At 48.2% G+C, this 21,777-nt stretch overlaps 1 protein-coding gene across 39 annotated transcripts in view; it reads left to right on the plus strand.

The window, feature by feature from the left end:
* The window catches only part of MAP4K4 (mitogen-activated protein kinase kinase kinase kinase 4), a 176,258-nt gene that overhangs the window by 112,293 nt on the left and 42,188 nt on the right, over positions 1-21,777 (plus strand). For 38 of the 39 annotated variants that reach the window (XM_032653694.1, XM_032653698.1, XM_032653687.1 and 35 more), the window contains exons 4-12: positions 154-279; positions 1,550-1,660; positions 5,832-5,922; positions 6,350-6,480; positions 8,850-8,904; positions 10,330-10,408; positions 13,728-13,903; positions 15,372-15,444; positions 16,919-17,129. In XM_032653694.1, coding sequence (XP_032509585.1) covers positions 154-279; positions 1,550-1,660; positions 5,832-5,922; positions 6,350-6,480; positions 8,850-8,904; positions 10,330-10,408; positions 13,728-13,903; positions 15,372-15,444; positions 16,919-17,129 — 1,053 coding nt within the window. Of the gene's footprint in view, positions 1-153; positions 280-1,549; positions 1,661-5,831; positions 5,923-6,349; positions 6,481-8,849; positions 8,905-10,329; positions 10,409-13,727; positions 13,904-15,371; positions 15,445-16,918; positions 17,130-21,777 lie in introns of those variants that run through there. The other variant, XM_032653727.1, reaches the window with a different exon arrangement.

A 21,777-nucleotide genomic window follows, 5' to 3' on the forward strand; every position in this document is an offset into this window, starting at 1 on the left:
ATGCGTCGCCGAAAGTCCCCGATTACTGGCACAAGAGTAAAGTGTCTCTCCCTTGCTGGAGGGGCTGGGAGCGTCTGACTGCCTGCGAGTGGAGAAAGTAAAGTCCTGCTTGTCATTCAAAAGCCGCACATTTTATTTTTATTTTTTCTTAAGGATGAAGAGGAGGAAATCAAGCTGGAGATAAATATGCTGAAGAAATATTCTCATCATAGAAATATTGCAACGTATTACGGTGCTTTCATTAAAAAGAGCCCCCCAGGACACGATGACCAACTCTGGGTAGGCAGACGTTTCCTGAGCATTCTGTGGGGTTTCCTCTTTGATTGTATTTAAAAGGGCATTAAGAACCTTCCAGAGGGGGGAGGGGAGAGAAAAGCAAAGAAAAAGGGGTAACATCTGGTATCTTCCCTGGCCTTCTCAATGGAAGGTGTCCTGAATGTTTATTTTGGTGTTGATTTCACATTGCAGGAAAAAGAGTTAACTTGTGTTTTGGGAATAAAATGGCACATTAAAAAAAACAAGCAACAAAATAGCAAGGAAATTAGCTTGAAAATGAAAGCAATGTGATAAAAACTTTATGTAAATTAAGTAATGTGGAATCTCAACTAAATGCATCTTTCTTTACTATGTTGGAATGAGAGACAGATTGCAAGAAAACAAACTTAGTTCAGTAATTTATTAAGAACAGTGGACTCCAGGGAAATTTCTAGAATTTATACATATTCAACCGTATCTCTTATTGAATACATTTCTATTCAAGGTGATGACACCGAGATAGTGTCAGATCTGTGGTTATCACGTTATGTCAGAGGTACTGGGCTTATAGGGCAGGAAGATAGATGAATGCTCTTCTGATTTTTCAAAAAGCCATTAGAGACGGTTTGCAAAGTTAGGATAGTAAAAGGGAAACAGTTACCTTTATTTCCATTGCCCGTATCCAAACACAGTTAAATTTTTAGAATAGTTCAACTCAGTTTATTTTCTAAGTACTTTGGAAATATACTTGTGTTCGTATTGTGGAAACATTTAGGTATTGTAAATGGTGTCTTTTAAAAAATGATGTGCTGCTTAAAAATAGTATTTCTCTTTTTAAAGAGAAATTTTTAAACCGTACTAAACGCAGTTAATATAAAATAGTTGGAGAATCACGATGTGTGGAAAATAGAACAGTTTAGACACTGGCAAGTTGGGAAGCCTGTTAAGGGGTATTTAGGTCAGATTTCTGATGAGTGGGCGTTGATTAGGAGCAAGCGGTCCACTTGCATCTGTGATCAGGAGAGGAGGGGGGCTTCAGGGCCTCTGCACGGGCTGCGCCGTGGGACATGCAGACGCCGGTCTCCTGGACCGGACGTCTGTGCCGAATAGATGGGGTGTGATGAGATATGCTCTCAGGAGTTCGGTGCCTCCACAGTGGTCGTGCGCCCAGACCTTTAGGAAAGGAGGGGGGTGGTTAGACTGCCCCCCGGCCTACCCGGGTGTGTGCTGACATCTGTGATGCTCTGGCCACTGGGGGGACGTGTTGGCCACAGCGCGTCTTGTCTCTCTCCAGCTTGTTATGGAGTTCTGCGGGGCCGGGTCCATCACAGACCTCGTGAAGAACACCAAGGGCAACACGCTCAAGGAAGACTGGATAGCCTACATCTCCAGGGAGATCCTGAGGGTAAGTGGGGCACAGCTGAGGCAGCCAGGCGTGGGCTCGTGTTTCCATTTCCACTTGCCCGGCCCCGAGGGTTTCTGTGCATTAGCTGCGACCTGAACAGGTTATTCTTTTCGTGACAGCCAAGGGTTCTGTATCACCAGCTGGCTTTGATAGTTTAAGCCACATCATGGTTTTGAGCCTGGCAAGTATCCAAAGAAACTAGACTTACAATAGCTTTTTTTTTTTTTTTTTTTTTTTTTGGTATTTCCCTGAATTCATCCTGCAGTTATGAAGAAGAAAATCAGAGTGGAGAGGAGGAGAAATAATCCCTAACTCTTGTGTTTATGGGAATCGTGTGTCTAAGCTTATAAAGCAATATTAATGGTCCTAAATGCTGGCTTTCAAAATCATCTTGTGGACTTCGGCATTAACTGTTAGAATCTGTGACAGTGTTTATGAGGAGAAGTTCTAATGTTTAATGTTATTTACAGCCAACTGGAAAGCTGGTTTATGTCAGAGCAAGTTCTTGGCTACCGTTTTAGTGGCTTCTAGACGATCCCTTTCAGTAGTAGAGCTGTCCTGACAGCACAGGCAGAGTGTGCGAAAATTTCGTATTGGAAAACTGCATGTGAGTTGCCAGTGGGCCTCTTTCCTCTGGTCAGCTGGTGCAGTTTTTCTCTCTACTTTACCCCTCAATTACACACTTAAGTTACTTGGTTGGATTTCATTTACCGACCACATTTTAAAAATAAAGACTATGGAGTTGAACTGGAATCTAATTCTTACGTTTCTGTCACTAATAAAAAAAAATGGTACTTTATTTTTTATTTATAGATAAATTTACTCCACTTTTTACGTTTAAGTTTCACAGAGGACTGCAGGTTTTCAAAAATGCCATCTAGGGGCTTCCCTGGTGGCGCAGTGGTTGAGAGTCCGCCTGCTGATGCAGGGGACGCGGGTTCGTGCCCCGGTTCGGGAAGATCCCACATGCCGCGGAGCGGCTGGGCCCGTGAGCCATGGCCACTGAGCCTGCGTGTCCGGAGCCTGTGCTCTGCAGCCGGAGAGGCCACAGCAGTGAGAGGCCCGCATACCGCAAACAAACAAACAAACAAAAATGCCATCTAGAATTCAGAGATAGTCTGAATTTCTTTTTATTTAGAAAGTTTACAGAGCCCTTGACAATAGACAATTCCCCTAGGAAAACCAGTTGTAGAGGGTGAGATGGGAGACCCCGTCTTCTTATCATCACATACAAGTTTCATTATAAAAATACCAAGATTCTTTTATGGTTATTACAGGAGCCTTAACATGGGAAACTAAGCCTCCTGCCCTATATTGCTGTGAGGGAGTTCAGTGAGTGGGCAGGTGTATTTATTATCTTGATAACGAAAACTCAGGGTGGGCAGGAGAGAGCAGTGGCTAAGAGCATGGGCCTCAAGTGAGGTAGACTTGGGTTCGAGTCCTGCCTCTGTTTCTTTCTTTCTTTTTTTTTTTTTGCGGTACGCGGGCCTCTCACTGTTGTGGCCCCTCCCGTTGCGGAGCACAGGCTCTGGACGCACAGGCTCAGCGGCCATGGCTCACGGGCCCAGCCGCTCCGCGGCATGTGGGATCTTCCCGGACCGGGGCACAAACCCGTGTCCCCTGCATCGGCAGGCGGACTCTCAACCACTGCGCCACTAGGGAAGCCCGAGTCCTGCCTCTGTTGCTTACCTTTTGCACATCCCCTGCCAAGTTACTCAACTTTCCAGACTTACTTTCTTCATATGTAAAATCTAGGTCCCAGTCCTATGAAGGAAGTACCATTATTATGAGAAGTAAATGAGTTTTAGTGTCAGGAATCAGTTAATATAACATGTGGGTAGGTAACTAAGTGTATGCAACCGTTTTTCCACCATTGAACTCAAGACAGCATTTTTTGAAAGAAGCCCAGGTTGCTTGAGGCCCCAGATCAACCTGAACATAGTAGCTCAATGAACATCTTTTCAAGATGCAGCAGATGTTTTCCGCCCCCGTGGGCACCTGAAACGAGAGTTTCCTTCACATCACTTCATCTAGGATGGCAATATTTCCTACGACGAATGTCTAAATGGACTAACCTCAAACAGAAGCTTCTGGAAGAGTCAGTGTCATGTACTCATGTGTGTTCGTCACGGGTCACGGGAGTCAGTGTTGGGAAAGAGAGAGCAGAGTGGTGAGAAGGCCGCTCATGGGGAAGGAAAGCAGGGCATCCCAGAGGCGTGCCGGAGGCTGATTTCTGTGGTGACAGACGTCCTCATTCCTTGGTGGACAGTAGAGTCAGTTGCTGTGGAGTGAAGATCTCAGCAGGTTGAGAGTTGTGGGCACGTGGGCCTCAGACGGCAGTAGAAAAGCTCTCCTGGGCCCACCGAGAGCCTCGAGACATGAAGCCGCGTGTTCCTTCCGGCCCGTTTCCATGGTCACCATCCACACGGCAGCCTCGCGTTTTCATAGAAACCAGCATAGATCATCCTGAGTGTGGGCAGTTACAGCTCCTCCCAACCAGCACCGAAGGCGTCCTTTGGCTGCTGCTTCGTTCTGTGAATGCGAAGGACTTACAGGACCGTGTTTCCGAGTTGTGGACCTTGATTCATTTGCTCTTGGACAGACGCTGACTGTGTACTGGACTTGCCATCTCTGCTGAAGAGGAAGGACTGTAGCTCACCATGGCGGGGGCGGTGGAACACGCCCTCCCTCCCAGGCCCTTCATTCAGGAAGACTGTGTCCGCTGCGCAGATCGGCTCGGGCTCATGCGCCGTACGAGCTGGCAGACACACCAGCAGCGGGCCCTCCCAGAGGCAGTAACCGCAGCCCTAGGACAGGGGGATTGCTCGACAGGACTCAGAGTGCAGGCAGGCCACGTTCGTCTGAGAAGATGTGGCTGCTTAACGTCTGCTGCTAAGATAGTTCTGGAGAAGTGTGAGGAGGGGGGTTTGTGAACATTAAGAGAATAAAAAATGAACTGAAGTAATAAAGGTAGGAATTACGAAAGAGGGAAGCTGCAGTTTTTCATCTGTTCTTCCGCTGTTCAAAGGTACACCTTTGAACTGGGTGGAAAGGAGGGAGTTTCTTCCTAACGGTACCATGAAGATGCCGTATGCTTTAGTGCTTTCCCCCCTACTTGGTGCTTTGTGGTGTAACACCGCACATCCTGAGTGCTGGAAAAACACAGAGCCATGACATAAGCTCTCTTCTGTTTCACAGGCAGACTGGTAAATGATTTTAGAAACCCGCATGTTAGAAAAATTAATGTTCTAGGGCAGCTGTTACATTTAATTCATAACCTACAAGGTAATGGTGACAATAAAACCCCACAAAGAAGTTAAACAGGACAAATCGAATGAGTCGTTACTTCTCATCTGCCCTTTTTGAATTGAGACGTTTGGGAGTTAATCGGTTGCTTGTAGCTTACGGAGGCAGGCTGTAGATTTGGCTTCTCTAGCTAAAGTCAGGACAAGTAAATGAGTTGTGAGAATGATGCCTTTTGGTCTTTCTGACCATATTTGGATGAAAACTGTATTTTTGTTCTCCCACCACCTCTCATCAGAGTCATTCTCTGGGCTTCGTTCCAGATGCGAGGTCATCAAAAAGTGCTGTGTGCCCAGTAGGATTTATTTCCTTGGGAAAGAAAGATACTTGAACATAAAGCTCTTTTGATGGCAGAGTTGTTTTGCACGTGGGGTGGAGGTCGGGTCGATCAGTAGTTAGCAGTTTGTCGCTCTTTGGTGGGAAAACCAGGCTGGATTCAAGGGCCAGACCTTAAAGCCCACTCTCGCCCTTTGCTTTTCCCCTGGGATGCGTGTAGTTCAGATCTGCCCCCCAGGGTCGGCCATTGTAAGATAGGCGTGCAGCGTGGGAAAGGAACCACCCTGCACACAAATAGCACAAATGACAGCAGAGACACTGCAGATGGTCCTCGAAAGCGTGCCGCTGGGGAGCAGCCGGAAGGTGGTAACCCTGCCCCTCCCCCACCCCCCCCGGCCCTGACCCATTGGGATTGTGGGTGCCTCTCTCTGTGTGGTGTCATTGGTGATGTCTTGCTGGAAATGCACTGAGGTTGAATCTTATGTTCCCAGAAACTTCTGGCCTGTGTGCACACTTTATTACAAAGGGTATGTTCTGGGCTAGTCACTTATGGCGACAGAGAACTAAATCCAGACCTGACTTTCCTGCTTAGGGACTGGCGCATCTCCACATCCATCACGTGATTCACCGGGACATCAAGGGCCAGAACGTATTGCTGACCGAGAACGCAGAGGTGAAGCTTGGTATGTGATGGGCGTGCCACGTGATCTGATACCCTGCCCCAGCGCAGTTAGCTGAAAACGTTACCCCGTTTCTCCTTCTGTCTTATTTAAGGCTTGGGAGCTGGGCTTACTGCCTAGCCTGGCTCCTGACTCCCTTCCCCCGTGCTCCTGGCTCATCCGGAAGTCCCTCTGGCGGTCGCTGTTGGGATGCTCAGGGAGGTGGCGGGTCCAGCGTCCCAGGGAGCTCCCAGGCTGGTCGAGCGTCTTGCCGTCTTGGTGGCTTGGCCCTGGAGAGGGTGCCCCTTATCCCTGTTGGTGGGAAGTTGCAGTCTGTGCAGTGTTTCTGTGTGGTTTACTCTGAAGGCCTCTGGTCCTCCCATTCTTCACCGTGCCGTCGACTGGTTTGTTAATTGTGTTCTTCTCCCCCTCCTTCCTCTTCCTGCCACAGTGGATTTCGGTGTGAGTGCTCAGCTGGACAGGACCGTGGGGAGGAGAAACACCTTCATAGGCACCCCGTACTGGATGGCTCCCGAGGTCATCGCCTGTGACGAGAACCCCGACGCCACCTATGATTACAGGGTGAGGCGCCGGCCCTGCCTTCCTGCGGGTGGGGCTCCGCCTCCAGTCCCCCTTCCTGCTGCTTCACTGAGGACCACATGGACCCCTGCTGCAGGGGCACATCTGCTGGGACAGTATTTTGAGGCTGTTTTTTTTAGTCCATTCTGCATCACCCCTGTTCTGTTACTAAGTACGGTGCTGCTTTCAAGGTGGGGTGGGGCTGTGTGTCACTCTGTTGTCGGTAGAAACTTTTTTTGTCCTGAGTAAATTCAGTGCTTCTGCCCTGTTTGCCGTTCTTTTTAACTTGAAGAATATATTATAATCAGATATTTATTATTTTAAAAACACTGGCAATATATAGCAATAGCTTCGTCTGTGTGAAATTTTAGAGCGTTGTTAAAGAGCTTTGCAGCTTTGCTTTGGTCACAAATCTATGTAAACTATTAGAGTGACCTCTAGGGACTTGTATCAATAATGCACTTCTTGATCCTGATGTAAAACCCATATTTGATCATCAGACTCGGGTTGAATATGTTTGTAAAAACTACTTAAAAATTCTGTTGCCTTAAGTAAATGAGTCAGAGTGGTTGACGTACGTGTTAATGATGCTCACAATTGAGTTCCTATCTTACGGCACGCCAGTGTATTTAGTATTTATTACAAATACCCAACTACTGGAACTCAATGTGAGCCTGTGGTGGAGAGGAATATTTATTTTATGTTTTTATATGCTGAAATATTTTCAAATAGATTATAGACTTTAGAAGTTTTCACTCTTTGTTATGTCATCATGTATCTCTAACATTTGAAAGCATTTCTAACGCATCCAAAATATTATCATACCTAAGTAAATTAAAAATGATTCCTTAATGCAGAGTCCATAATTAGACCCAGCTCGTCTACACCTGGTTTGTCCAAACCAGTATTCAGTATAGGACAAGACGTTGTATTGGTTGGTTGGTGGTTGAGTATTTTTCAATGAAGACTGTCACACCCTCTCCCCCAGCGCCCGCTTTCTGCATGACACCAGCCTGCTGAAGAGGCAGTGTTCCACCCTTTAGATGTATCTTAGCATTTCTGAATTGTAACTTGCCAGTCTTTGTAGTGCCATTTACCTTGTTTTCTGTGAACTGGAGAGGCTCCATTAGTATCGAGAAAAGCCTTCCGGGATCCCCTGAGAGGAGATGGATGTTGTTTGTCTGCATCACCCTAGGGACCACCTGGTGGTCCCACCACTGATGCCGCCCATATTAGTTTCTGGTTAAGGTGGTGAATTGCTCTTTGTACCTGAGGGTGTAGAAAACTCCGTAAAAACAAGGGAGCAGTTCATGGGCCTCTTTATTCTTGTAATAAAACATGTGTGCTTGAGCCTCCATAGCATACTTATAGGTTATTGAGGAAAACCCTTCAGCGGAGCAACTTTAAGTAAATTTCTTTATTAGGATAGTGTCTAAACAAAAGAAGGCTAATGACGAAAAAACATCTGTTATCTGCTTTTAGAACATCTTGTTTGGATTTTAAGAAATTAGCTGATAAAACCTCATCTGTCATCCAGTGTATATTGAATGCCTACCACGTGGTAGTCACAACTCTGGGGATACAAAGGTGAATAACAGACAAAAATACCTGTCCCCATGGAACTTGTATTTGAGTAGGGGAGAAAGCTAAAATTCAAGTTTTAGGGCATTCCCTGGTGGTCCAGTGGTTAGGACGCCACGCTTCCACTGCAGGGGGTACGGGTTTGATCCCTGGTGGGGGAACTAAGATCCTTCAAGCCGCATGGCGTAGCCTAAAAAAAAAGGAGTATAATTCAAATTTTAAAGTTAATATTTTGGGGAATCGGAAGGGAAAGACTGCATGCACTTATCTCACACCCCTAAGTTTGAAGGAAGAGTAGAGAGACATGGCAGCATCATTCCGTTTAGTGAGCGAGGGTGGATTTTATTAATTCTTCTGAGGACCTTTCATAAACAGTACTTTCTAGCCTTTAAACGTTTAACATCGTAGTTAATTTTGAGATATTGTCATAAAACATAAGAGTAAACATCTGTCTAGGCTGGGAGTCTAAATCAGCAAATGCTTGGAAAGAAATGAAGAACTGCAGAGCCCGCAGTGGGCGGGTAGGGAGAAGATGTAATGGGGAACCAACTTTGTTCAGTCATAGATACGAGCGGTTGTAATTAACAATCAGTGTTACCTTTATTGCATCTTTCATTCATTCTTTTGGAAGGTGTTCTTCCAGATGTGTTTGTGCTTTTAATTTCCTGGCGAACTTCCTTTTGGCTCGTACCCCAAAGAATGCAAGTGCGTCATTTGTGTGAATGACCAGCAGTGGTGAGTTGGTGGCCTCACAGCAAGGACGGTGTCCTAACTTCCCGCTTTGTTTGCAGAGTGACCTGTGGTCCTGTGGCATCACAGCCATCGAGATGGCAGAAGGCGCTCCCCGTAAGTAGCTTGCGTTCCTTTTCAGCCCAGTTCTGTGTAACTTAAACCTAGTCTCAAGGCTTCAAAGAGAGTGGCTGCATGGATGAAACTGTTCCTGATGGGGCGTTCAGACGAAGGAATCATAAATACAGTGGAGTTTTCGATGTGAAAGGAATTCTTGGCATGCATTAGTCCTTTTGAAGATCTCCCTGAGGTCCGTGGGCTATGTTATCTTTTATTTAAGTTGTAATCAGACGTGTGTGACCTGAAATTATTCTCATGTCAGATAATACACAGTAATTTTTCTTTTTACAGTTTGAACTTAATATTCCGTGAAACTGGGCCTACCACAGGAAATTTCAGTATTTCTTACATTTTAACTTTACAACTAGAGGCACAGCCTTTTATCTGTGGAATAACTTTTTTCAGTATTATGTGTGAAGTTTTGCTTCTGCTTTGGATTAAATCAATGACAACGTCATGAAATTGACTTTTAATCAGGAACAGGGTAGAGTTTCAGAGAGCAAAGGGAAAAACAGCATTTTTTGCCAGTCCCCCTTTAAAAAAAAGTGTATACAAAGAATGTATAACTTCCTGATACATAGTCGCTGCTGAATAAATGTTTGTTGAATGAATGATAAAAGACTGCCCACAGCTAAGGATTAGTTTGCACTGCAGAAGCGGCCGTCCGTCTTGATCACCATGTGCTCCCTTAACCGAGACGGGGAAGGACTGCCTGGCCCTTTGTCTCGGTTCTCTTTCACGGCAGGAACAGTAGTACCCTCCTTTTCTTTGGCCCCCATTTCCCAGCTGCCTTGTAAGAGTCTCGTGAAGGTGAATAAACACTCGGAAATACCTGATGTGACATACTCGTGTGTACACGTGCACCTAACACGCCTTCGTTGGGCAAGTGATCGGAGAACAGGCAGTCATTGCACAGAATTAAACAGTCCCGTCTGGCCCCCGTTTTTGCTCTTCCATAGGCACACTCGCTCTAACAGTCGGCAGCGAGCGTTCCTGGAGGGCTTAACGCATCTGTGTTCCAGGTGTTGTGTGAAGGCCTTTACGACCGAGTCTAATTTAATCCTCACAACAACCCTAGGAAAATAAAGTTATCTCATTGTCATCTGATAGATGGTGTAGAAACTTAAGCTGTTAACTCCTTTAGGACGTTGAATCAATATTTATCTTTGATTTATGAAAACTTTCCAATGTCTGTTTGAAATTGTATGTTCTTCTCGTTGCGCTTTCCCTCCTTGTATTTTGTTGTGTTTAAGTGGGGTATTCAGGGTACGCCCTCAGCTGTATAACTAGATGTGCAGACTGCCTGACGTAAAGCATGCCGATCAGACGATGGGCAGATCAGACGATGGGCAGAGCGCGTGCCCCTAGAGATCAAGAATGAGTAACCTGAGTACGTACTGACACGCCCTCTCCTCTCCCCAGCTCTCTGTGACATGCATCCCATGAGAGCACTGTTTCTCATCCCCAGAAACCCTCCTCCCCGGCTGAAGTCCAAAAAATGGTAAGCTGTGTGTGCTTTGTTGTTGCTGTTCTTTTCCTTTTTTTTTTTTTTAAAAAAAAATCGTTCCTTTTTCTAGTTTGACTTCAAGGCAAAACTCTGGCCATTCTGAGTCCAAAAGAACACAAGAGCCAGTGCCCCCAGAACACCAGTTAAAAAGTGTTGTATCGCCTTATTTTTTAATGTTTCTTTTTCTTGATCAGTTGTCCTTGAATGATACAATGGTGACAAGCCACCCTATGAAACACCAACACGCTAAAGAAAAAGGTTCCATTTTAATACTTAAACATACCTCTCAGTGTAATATATTTCTAACCGTCTTTTCATTAAGAAGCAAAGCTGTGTTGACTTGTAGTTCCTCAGTTGAAGTAATATCTTAAAATTTATGGAAGGGTTTACTGTAGTTACTGCAGAACTTTGAAGTCAGATGGGCCCCTGTCATCCCAGCAGCCTGCGTTGGAGGAGGGGTCCTCTCCCTGGGCCACCCCCTTCCTTCTCCCTCCTTGCGCGGCTGCTACACAGAATTGATGCCAGGGAGGGAGACGGTGACGATCTCCGTGCAGGAAAGCGTTAAGTGCAGCCGTGTGGGGTGAAGCTGGTTTGGTGTAGTTTTAAAATCTCGGAGGGAAAGGGCAGTGCTTTGTTTTCTCACTTGAGCATTCTGCCCACTTGTTTCCTCCCAAGGGTTCCTCTGAGTCCTTTCCTGTCGATTCCCGTCTGCACTCAGGCTCTCATGCACTCGGGCCCTCCCTCCCTCCCTCCCTCCTTTGCCAGTCCTGTTTCCTGGGCTCTGCTGTTGGTCTTACCTACTGTGGGTTTTTTTTTTTCCTTTCTGAAACTGTTCTCATGAGTTTTCCAGGTGGTGTTGTCTCCTCTTAGGTTCTTGATTCTGATTCTGAAATAGGCCAGAGATCTCCATTTCAGCCTCCTTCTCTCCTGGCCTCGGTCTTCCGGCTGTCAGGGCGTCGTGGAGCCTCTCTCCCATCGCGAGTGTGGACACGCACTTGTACCGCCACTCGTTTCTTTCCTGCTTCTCCCTGCCCTCCCCATGCTTTCCCCACCTTTGTTTGCTGGCGGGGTTTCCTCCTTTATCCCGTCTTTCACCACATTCAGCTCTGGGGAACTGAGGCCATCTTGTTCCACTTAACCAGTTCTTGGCGAGGTTCTTTAAGGCGGGACGGGTGCAAAGATTTAGCCCCGGTTGGTCTCCTGTGTTAAAACATGATAACGGGGGGCGTCCGTGGGTGGCCAGTAGATGTCACCAGGGAGTAAGCTGCGGGGCTGGGTGCCACTTCGTCCGGCGCCTGCTGAACTGAACGATGCTCACCTTCCCCTTTCTTTTTCTGTGTCAGGTTTTATTAAAGCGAGTTGATGCTTCACCTTCGGGGTATTTCACAGTTTTGTCAGTCGGCCCCCACTCTGTCCATGACTTGCAGGTTTGCATTAACCACTGTGTGTATATAGTGCAGTGAGATAAAGAGACGGACGTAGATGACAGTAGATTCTGCCTGTGCTCTCCCACCAGACTTCCTCTACCTGAGCTTCTCTCTAAGGGGGGAGAGGGTTACAGACAGGAAGTCCTAATTCCTTTATGGTTGCCGTCTTCCTGTCCACCACGTGTAAATTTCCACGACTGTTTTTGGAGAAGCGGCCTTTAAAAGATGATTAGTGAGCTCTCTTTCAGCAGAACCTGGTCATCGACTTTCAAGAATACATTGCAGATCATCGATTCTCAGATGTTAATCTGTACACAGCACATGAGAATCCCTTTGGAATTTTTTAACTTAGGGCTCCAACCTCAAAGTTTCTAGTTTCTTAAGTTTGAGGAGTGACCCAGGCATTTGTATTTTTAATAAACTCCCAAAATGATCTTTGTGGGCAGTGGGGTTTGGGAATCTCTGTGCTAAGAGCATTCCATCACTGCTGTGTCGAATCTTCTGCGTTCTTCCTTAACCATAGAATAAAGTCACAACTTTAGGGCCCTTCTCTGAGCTGACCCTGGCCTATCTCTTTTACCCTTCTCCACTTTTCATACTAGTGTCAGAAGACAATCCACTGTTCCCTGTAGTACTCTGCTACCTTGTTCATGTGGTTTCTGTCCCTCTGGAACAGTGGCTTTTCTCTCCCATCTTTGGAATGTCAGAAATCCTCCTTTTTCTTGAGGTCTGACCCACTCCACTGTCGGCAGTAGTTCTTCTTTCTTCCTCGCAGTTTGAGTATACATCCGCTATTGTGTGTACATACATTATTTCCTATGTGTATCTCTTACAGAGCCTAGCATAAATAAATGTATGTCGTTGACACATAAATATTTGTTGAATTGAACAAAAATAGTAAGTTTGAGTAGAAACAGAAGACAATACAAATGATTCTTAAAAGCAGTGAAATAACTGGAAAGGACTGAACTAATTTTTTCTCAACCACATTTTTAAAGACTGAGTAACTCATTCATTCAACAAAAATTTATTACATACCTATTGTAGTCTACATGCTCAGAGTTGGGCATTGCTGACAAATGGAGAAGTTAGGAACCAGTCCTGACCTGTACCGTTTTAAACCAGGAGGGGAGACAGAAACATAAATGTGAAGTGTGCAGTGTGTTACGTGCAGACAACCCCAAAGGAAAGGCTCCTGACCTGGGGAGGGCGGGGTGCAGTGTTGCCGGGAAAGGCTTACCGGCGGGAGGGTGTCTGAGCTGAGTCTCGAAGGACAGGGTGGGTAAGAGTGCGTCAGCCGGGGCTAGGGAGGGGGTCACTGTGAGCCGGAAATGGAGAAACAGGCAGAAATAAAGTGGCTGGTGGGGTAAACGTTAACAGCAGGGTCGTTCCCCCCCTCAGCACTATTATTTCTGCCTCTGAACGTTAAGCGTAGAGAACTGATACGTAAACCAGCCTGAAACTGATGGCAACGTCGCAGTGACAGGATCAAGCCCCGAGTCACTTACTTGGCTCCCTTTCTTACTCTGTGTCTGTCCTTGTCTTAGAGAATCCCGCCGTCTCTCCTCTGCCATCTTTACGTTAGCAAAGACCTCCCTTTACTCCCTGGCCTCCTCTACCCCATGACGACATGGTCAGAAAGCAGCAGTAACTCCAGCTGCCTCCGAGGCCCCCCGTGTGTGGTGCGACTCCTAAACCGTGTTTAAGTGACGCTCCGGGCCCCGTGGTCCCTGCTTTGTTCCTTGTTTTATCCCTGTGCCTTTGCAGCGTTGTTCACAGTGAGTTCTGGAGCCCTACTCTGTCTGCAAGCTTGTAAGTTTACTGGTAGTTTGGAGCTTTGCCCTTTGTGGTAGAAATTTGATGATCTTTTTTACTTCCTCTTCTAGGTCAAAGAAATTTTTTAGTTTTATAGAAGGGTGCCTGGTGAAGAATTACATGCAGCGGCCCTCCACAGAGCAGCTTCTGAAGCATCCTTTTATCAGGGACCAGCCGAATGAAAGGCAGGTTAGAATCCAGCTTAAGGACCATATAGACCGGACCAGGAAGAAGAGAGGAGAGAAAGGTATTAAACCTGTTTTTATTTTCATCTTAAGAAACAGTTGTTTAGGTGTTTGCCAACCAGAATAGGTTATTATTCCTTTCCCACCCGCGTTTGTGCCCACCTGGCCGGGGCTTGAGTGGTCTGTCTCTGCTCTGCGCCCAGGGACGGGCCGAGGGGGCAGCTTGGCTCCAGCACAGGGGACCGGCGCTGTGCAGTGCATTGCCAGGCTGACACTGGGTAGTGGGCACTGTGGCCAGTCAGCGCTTGAAGCCGTCCTGCTCCTCGGGGGCACACCTTTGTGGCTGTGCGTTTTAACTTCATCATGGACCTTGTGTTCTGTCTGCGTCAGGCGGGGCTCCGAGCGTCAGCTGGGAACATCACCGTCCGTGTGCTGTCCCGTTCCTCTCCTGCTCAGGAGCCCCAGGGTTTCCTGCACTTCGTGGGGGTGGTGTGGTGAGGCCTGGGCCCCGTCGGCCTGACTGCTTTTCTGTCTTCACTGCTCAACATGAACATTTGCTTTGCTGATTACGTAAGGTTCCATTTGGTCCCCAGTGCCTGGGTTTCCTATCCTGACGTGTTCTGTGTCCACCTGCCTGGATTCAGCGGTGCCTCCTGCCCAGCAACGCGCAGGCCAGGCTTCACCACCGTCTTCTCTAAACCTTCTTCTCTGGGGCCTCTGGCTCCCATTGACCTTCCTGTTCTGTGAATTCTTTTTTTTTTTTTTTTTTTTTTTTTTTTTGCAGTACACGGGCCTTCCACTGTTGTGGCCTCTCCCGTTGCGGAGCACAGGCTCAGCTGGCCATGGCTCACGGGCCCAGCCGCTTCGCGGCACGTGGGATCCTCCCAGACCGGGGCACGAACCCGTGTCCCCTGCATCGGCAGTCAGACTCTCAACCACTGCGCCACCAGGGAAGCCCCTGTTCTGTGAATTCTTAACAGGAACTTTAGAGAACGATGCTGGATAACAGGCAACCCGTTGCTGAATTTTTTTTTTTTGACACTCCAAGTTCAAGGCCAAATAAGAAACTAACAAAGAGCAAGTTCAGGGCAATCCCCGAGTGCTGAAAGTAACCAGACACATGCCTTATTGTCTTGGTTTGGGCAGTTCATCTCTTTCTTTCGAGTCTTGGCATCAGAGTGGACTTTGTGAATTTGCTGATGCTCCAGGACCACTTTTCTTATGTGTCAAGGGCTCTGGGGCCCCTCTCACAGCCCTGCCCCCGCATAGCTGTGCATCCCACAGGGGACTGTCTGGAATACAAGAGAATCTGCTCTTCTGTGGGAAGTACGGCCGGCCCAGGGCACGAGCACTGTTCACGGTGGGAATTGGTGTCATGCCCCTACTACCCCCACGTTCTCCACACACTTTACTATTTTCTCAAAGAATATACGGTTTTCATTGGGCGGTGATGCCCTCGGAGACGCTCACTTGTACACACGGTGTCACGCTTCGTGAACTGACTCGTTTATCTTGTCCTTTTCTTTACAGATGAAACCGAGTACGAGTACAGCGGGAGTGAGGAGGAGGAAGAGGAGGTGCCAGAGCAGGAGGGGGAGCCCAGGTAGAGGCGGGGCGCTCGCGACCCTGCTCCTCGGGGGTGCCGGGGCTGCAGGAGATGCCCGGGCAGCGGGAAGGAGTCGGCAGTTACTCTGAAAGTGCCTTAGTATCTTGCATTCTTCTGTTCTTTCAAAGACTCCTATAAACATTCTCGGCCTCTGGAGCCCTGACCCCGTGGTTCTTTACCGAGACTGCATTGCTTCCTCTTCCCCCGGTCAATTGGAAACATGCAGGTTGTGTCTGGTCCTGGGGAAGGGGAGCTCGCCACTGGCGTTTCTTGCTCCAGCAGGTGTGGATGGAAGACATCTTGTAGCATATGAAGCAGGCCTGCACACACACAGTTTCCTGCTCATGGGCTAGCAGGGCCCCCTTTGAAAACACTGGAGTCTTTCCCAAGACTTGTTGGTTGGTTGGTTGGTTTTGTTCTTCCCACCGGTGTGGTCGTCGGCATTTCATTGCCTCTATTGGGCGTGCATTCTGTCCTGATCCATTTTGTGGTCGTTTCGGTCATCTCTGGCTCCCCGAGGTACAGTGAAGCAGAAGCTTGAAGATGTGGTCGCATGAACCTCACAGCGACTCATTAATCAGGGAAGAGAGGATTTAAAGTCTTCGATAATGGTCTTGCCTGCCTGGTGTTCAAGCTGCAGCTACACGTAGCTGACGAGCTAGACAAAAGGAGGGTAGGGACGGTGGTTCGAGAGACCTGTGGGGACCTGTGTGCAGAGAATGGGAGTTTGAAGAGAGCATATCAAGAGAGAAGAGAATTTATTGAAAACAACTCCATAGTTACATAAAAGATTTGAATCCATCAGAGGCTAAAATTTCTAGAGTAATTTGAGCTGATTGCTGGAGCAATATAATTGTTTTGGGTTAGGGACGCGATACAACGAAAGAAGCAGTTTAGGAAGATTGATTTGCCCTTTGTTCTGGGAGTTTTGAAAGCGGAGAAGTGACTCTCAGCCGGGAGACCACCTAGGAGTGATGCTAATTTTCCTGTGTGATGGCTCATCCTTGGGACCCGCCTGGGCTCAGCCGCCGGCCTTGCAAGTAGAGAGGGTGGGAGGGGAGAGCTGACAAGGCATGCTGGACCTCGTGGAGAAGGCGAGGGGACGGCCAGTGCTGGAGCTTGTTCTGGTGTTACCGCCCGGGCAATCCCGGAACGTGATGCTGCTGTTTCTGGTGGGAAGCAGGGCGGTCACGGAGGGTCTAATGACGTGTGGCGGGAGGTGGTTTCAGCTCTTCATCGCGGTTTGAGTTGATGCGAGAGTCCCATGTGGAGATGTCCCGTCAAACGTCCAGGACAGAGTTTTAAGATATTTATGAGACAGGTGAAAGAAGGGGTGATGCCACTGAGCCGAAGGCTCGTTCCCCCCGTGGATTTGTTAGTTCGTTGGGTCCTGGGCTGGGAGGAGCTCGGGAGAGGCGGGGCGTGGGCGGGGAGTGGCCCGCGCCCCTTAGAGCCCCGCTTCCTCCTGCAGCTCCATCGTCAACGTGCCTGGCGAGTCCACGCTGCGCCGGGACTTCCTGAGGCTGCAGCAGGAGAACAAGGAGCGCTCCGAGGCCCTGAGGCGGCAGCAGCTCCTGCAGGAGCAGCAGCTCCGGGAGCAGGAAGAATACAAGAGGCAGCTGCTGGCGGAGAGGCAGAAGCGGATCGAGCAGCAGAAGGAGCAGCGGCGACGGCTGGAAGAGGTGGGGGCATGTGGGCCAGAGCCGGGGTCCCGGTCTTTGTTCACAGGCATGGCCAGATGCCCAAAGGACCATTCTCCGTGGCCTCGTGAGGCAGGTCGTGCCTCTCCCCGGCCTGGCCAGTGAGGTCCCCTCTGAAGGGAAGATGTGCTCGCGCACTGGCGGGACCTTGCGCTCCCGGAGGCCCGAGGCCTGTTTTCCCCTCTTTTGTAAACGTCAGGGACCTGCCCCCAGTTACTCATCCTATTTGTGTGGGACGCAGGGCCCAGAGGTGGCGTCGCCCCGGCTCCGTGGAGGCCGTGTACGCTACAGTCTGAGTTGGCCAGCTCATTTCCATCCCACCCTTGGCCTCTGGGTCCCAGTTGGGGTGTACATATTTTTCTGAAAACATACGTACACAGGAAAAACGCTTTTCTACAAATTCCTTAACTTTAGATACCTTTAAGAGTAAGGGTTGAAGAAGAGCATTATATTGGGCACGATACAAATGCTGTTCTGTAATCTAGCCATAGTGCTGGCGTTAGTTACTTGTTGGGGCGGGGGACACGTTTTGTACCACCTGCTCGTTGTTTTTGTTTGTTTTTGTTTTTGGCTGCGTTGGGTCTTCGCGGCCTTCGTGGCTGCGAGGGCTTTCTCTAGTTGCGGCGAGCGGGGGTTGCTCTTTGTCGCGGTGCGCGGGCTTCTCACTGTGGTGGCTTCTCTTGTTGCGGAGCACGGGCTCTAGGCACGTGGGCTCAGTAGTTGCGGCTCACGGGCTCTAGAGCGCAGGCTCGGTAGTTGTGGCTCACAGGCTCTGGAGCGCAGGCTCGGTAGTTGTGGCGCACGGGCTTAGTTGCTCCGCAGCACATGGCATCTTCCTGGACCAGGGCTCGAACCAGTGTCTCCTGCATTGGCAGGCGAATTCTTAACCACTGCACCACCAGGGAAGTCCCCCACCTGCTTGTTTAATTCATTAATACTATCAACGTTGGTAATATGGTTACCCACAGCTTTTCCACTTTTAATTCACAAAGACATTATTTCCCTACATTTCACTTGGGGCTCAAAAGAGTCTTTTTTCGTTTCCTGGTTGCCTTTTACTATATATATCACAGCTTCAGATTTCCCATTCATAGTAGTTTGTTTCCGTTTAATTCATACATCTTATTGTTTCACCTTTATCCTTCAGGCCAGAAAAAGAACCCCAAACAACAGTAAAGCCATGTGTTGATACTATACAGTGGAGTTTAATTTAAACGACGACACATGCTTTTTCCCACGTTACTTAAGGGTACATTTTGTGGGGAGAATCTTTGCTTCGTTTTGTGTGTTTATGGTCTGAATTCTGAAACTTCACAGTCTGCCCTGGTTTAGAAAACCAGTGTCTGTCTAACTAGGGAGACTGGAAGTATCCGGCCAGTGCTTTGGAAGAAAACACAGGGCACAACCTTGCTCTGTGGGAGGGGCAGCGTTGCTATTCATGTAACTTTTTGCAGTTTATTTGCAAACTCTCTTCTAATGTTTTAAGACTCAGTGCTCTGTGAACATAACAGAAACCTTGAGTGGTTCCGAGGTTTTTCAGGCTGTACGTGGACCGTGTGTGCTCAGTACACAAGAGTGCTTGAGTTTTGAGGCTGTGTCTGCTTCTAGCTGCGGCTTTATGCAGTCTCCTCCACTGTCCTTTCTAACCCTGGGCTGTACTTCCTTCAGCTCAGTGATGCAGGGGAGTTTGGTGGTTTATACCTTGAAGGATCAAGGACTGGGTCAGCTGGAGCCCCTTTCTAACTAACACAGGCCCTGGAAACTGCTTTCAGGCCTAGTGACAGTGAGATAGGTATCCATCATCCAGGCCCTGGACATGATAGGGAGTGAGGATTATGGGGTCAGGCCAGCGATCGCTCAAGGAGAGGAACTGAGGTTTTAAAGCGATTTGCTCTGTCAGCTCAATAGAGGCTAGAGAATCAGGGTTGTCAGCTAAGTGAGAACACGGCACTTTACTGGCTTGAGTTAGCCCTGTAATTTCAGCTCCTCAGTGAAAGTTCAAACGCGCAGTCACCTCTTTAAACCTCTTAATCAGGGCAGATGGAGCCAGGGTCTTCTTGGTGATCCAGCACCTTTTTGTCAGCCTGGTAATTAAGGCCCCAGGAAGTGTTTTGGGAATATTTGTGCCATAAATGATGTGTAGCCCTTTACTGGCATTAAAGGCGTGAGGAATAGGGATTCCTTTTGTTATTATTAACAAAGTAGATAAAGATGGTCATCTTCACTCAAAAGATAAATGATGCTTAAAACTGAAAGGTGATCACTTTCTATCAGCGACTGGCAAAAAATGGTCCCAAAGTCGAGGCTGTAGGGAAACAGTGGAGATGTTCCTTTCTCTGAAAGTGCCATCAGATCCGGTGTACGGGGGCTAAGGGCTTCTCCGCAGCCCCTACTGTCTCAGAACCTCGCCGCAGGTAGGGGGAGCGGTCTGCCCCCCGTAGGCCCTTCGTCTGTAAGAAGTCCATGTGGTACATACATCCTCTGCTCTTGCTTGGTGCCCGTTGAGAGTTGCTGCTGCCGGGATCTCTCTGCTTTGTTTCTCTTGCTTTCTCTTCCTTGGCTCCTGTGTGAACTGGAGATCTTGGAAGTCCTTGTAGATATTTTCAAGTCTGTCTGCCAGTTTTGCTGAAAATGATGTTTCTGATTTTTCTTGTTGCTTTTGGATGGTCCCAGGAGGAAAGTGGGGGCGTGCTGAGCTCACGCGGCTGAGTTCACACTGGTGGCTTCGTCCCCTCCTCTCCTGCCCCTGACACTTGTCCTCCTCTTCTGGGTGCTCAGTGTTTTCTCAGCTTACTCGAAGTTTGTTACCCAGATTCATTGCCCCGTGTGATAATGATCTCCCTCTATCGAGAAGTTTTAATATTACTCTATTACCTTTTTTTTTTTTTTTTTTTTTTTTTATGCGTTACGCGGGCCTCTCACTGTTGTGGCCTCTCCCGTTGCGGAGGACAGGCTCCGGACGCGCAGGCTCAGCGGCCATGGCTCACGGGCCCAGCCGCTCCGCGGCATGTGGGATCCTCCCAGACCGGGGCACGAACCCGTGTCCCCTGCATCGGCAGGCGGACTCTCAACCACTGCGCCACCAGGGAAGCCCTCTATTACCTTTTATAGGTAGATGCATCGTCACATCTTTGGATCACTTTGGTAGAGCTTTGCCTCTAGCTAATTTTTTTTCCCCCACCCTGGCCAGCTTTTTCTCCCAGTCTTTTCTTTTTTCTGTTCTTTTTTTTTTTTTTTTCTTTTGAGCAGAAGTGAAGATTATTTCATCGTACTGTCATTTTATCCTAATGGTTTTGTGCTCTTTCTTTTCATTGACTCTCGCCTTGGTACCTGCTACCGACTCCTCCCATTCCTGTGACAGCCACACATGGATCACATCTGCTCATTCCTCGTCTAAGTTTAATAGAAATATTATACAAGACGTCCTGGAGAAAACCCCATTAGTGATCTAAGTTGAGGTGACTTTGTTAGCTGCCGTACTTTGGATATGTTTTTGAACCTGTTACATATTGAAGTCACTTATGTCCTAGTTCATAATTTTTCAGTTTTGACCTCGTGGAGACTGTCAGATTATTAGTAAAAGCAAGATAACATTTGTCTGTGGTTTGGTGTGCTACTTAATTCAAAAAAAAGAAAGAACATTTCTTAGGGAAGATTTGTTTTTAGCAAACCTATGATACTATTATAACAACAGCACATTAAAAAAAACTGCATAATCTTTTTATTAGAGTTAAGAGACAAAAAGTTTTCATTTGAGGTTAGAACTTATCCTTTTCTTAAAAACAAAAGACGAGAAAAGGGAGAACTGCAGTTCCCTGTGTGTTCCCCATCTCACCCGTTTGTGAAGATGACTATGGGTTCTGCAGACTTGGAACCCGGCCAAGGACTTCACTTAGAGGGCCGAGTCCTCTTTTCTGCTGCTTGCGTCTCCCTTTTTGTTCTTGAACTGCTGGTAGGATGTTCCAGACTCCCCACTGTGGGACTTTTTCTGCAGGTATTTAAAACAATAATCTCTTCTCTTTACGATCTGCCCAAGTTTTCAGCCCCGGAGATGCCACAGTCCCTGTGCTCTGGGTCTCAGCTTCCCGCAGAGAGGGGCGCGCATGTGGGTGTGCGACCAGCACCTCCTCCCTCTGCTTTTCTTCCACCAAGAGGAGACATGCTTACATTCGTCTCTCTTGTTTCTGCAGATCCCATAGTGACCCCGGTTTTAGAGAGGTGGGTGAAAGTGGAAGAAATTAAAAACAAAGTAAAGCAAGAGAAAAAATTTTGTCTGACACCCCAGGCTTCGCACTTTAGACGTGCACCAAGCTCAGCTCAGCACGGCGGAGGTGTGGGTGGTCGTGTGTGTGTGTGTGTGTGTGTGTGTGTGTGTGTGAGAGAGAGAGAGAGAGAGAGAGAGAGAGAGAGACAGCGCGCGAGCGGGGCGGGGTGGGGCGGCAGCCCTGAAGGCGATACCGCTCCTGCCCGGGGCTCATGGCGTGGAGCTGTCCCGACTTCCCAGCCTACCCTCCTTGGCTCCTGAGGAACCTGTTTGCGTTGGCCTTGGACAGATGTCGGCCGTTTTACGTGGGCGGGCTTAACGGAGGCCCTGGGGGCTGCTGTGGATGCTGAACACAAACCTTCAGGC

This window comes from Phocoena sinus, chromosome 13 (assembly GCF_008692025.1).
Source record: "Phocoena sinus isolate mPhoSin1 chromosome 13, mPhoSin1.pri, whole genome shotgun sequence".
NCBI lineage: Eukaryota > Metazoa > Chordata > Mammalia > Artiodactyla > Phocoenidae > Phocoena > Phocoena sinus.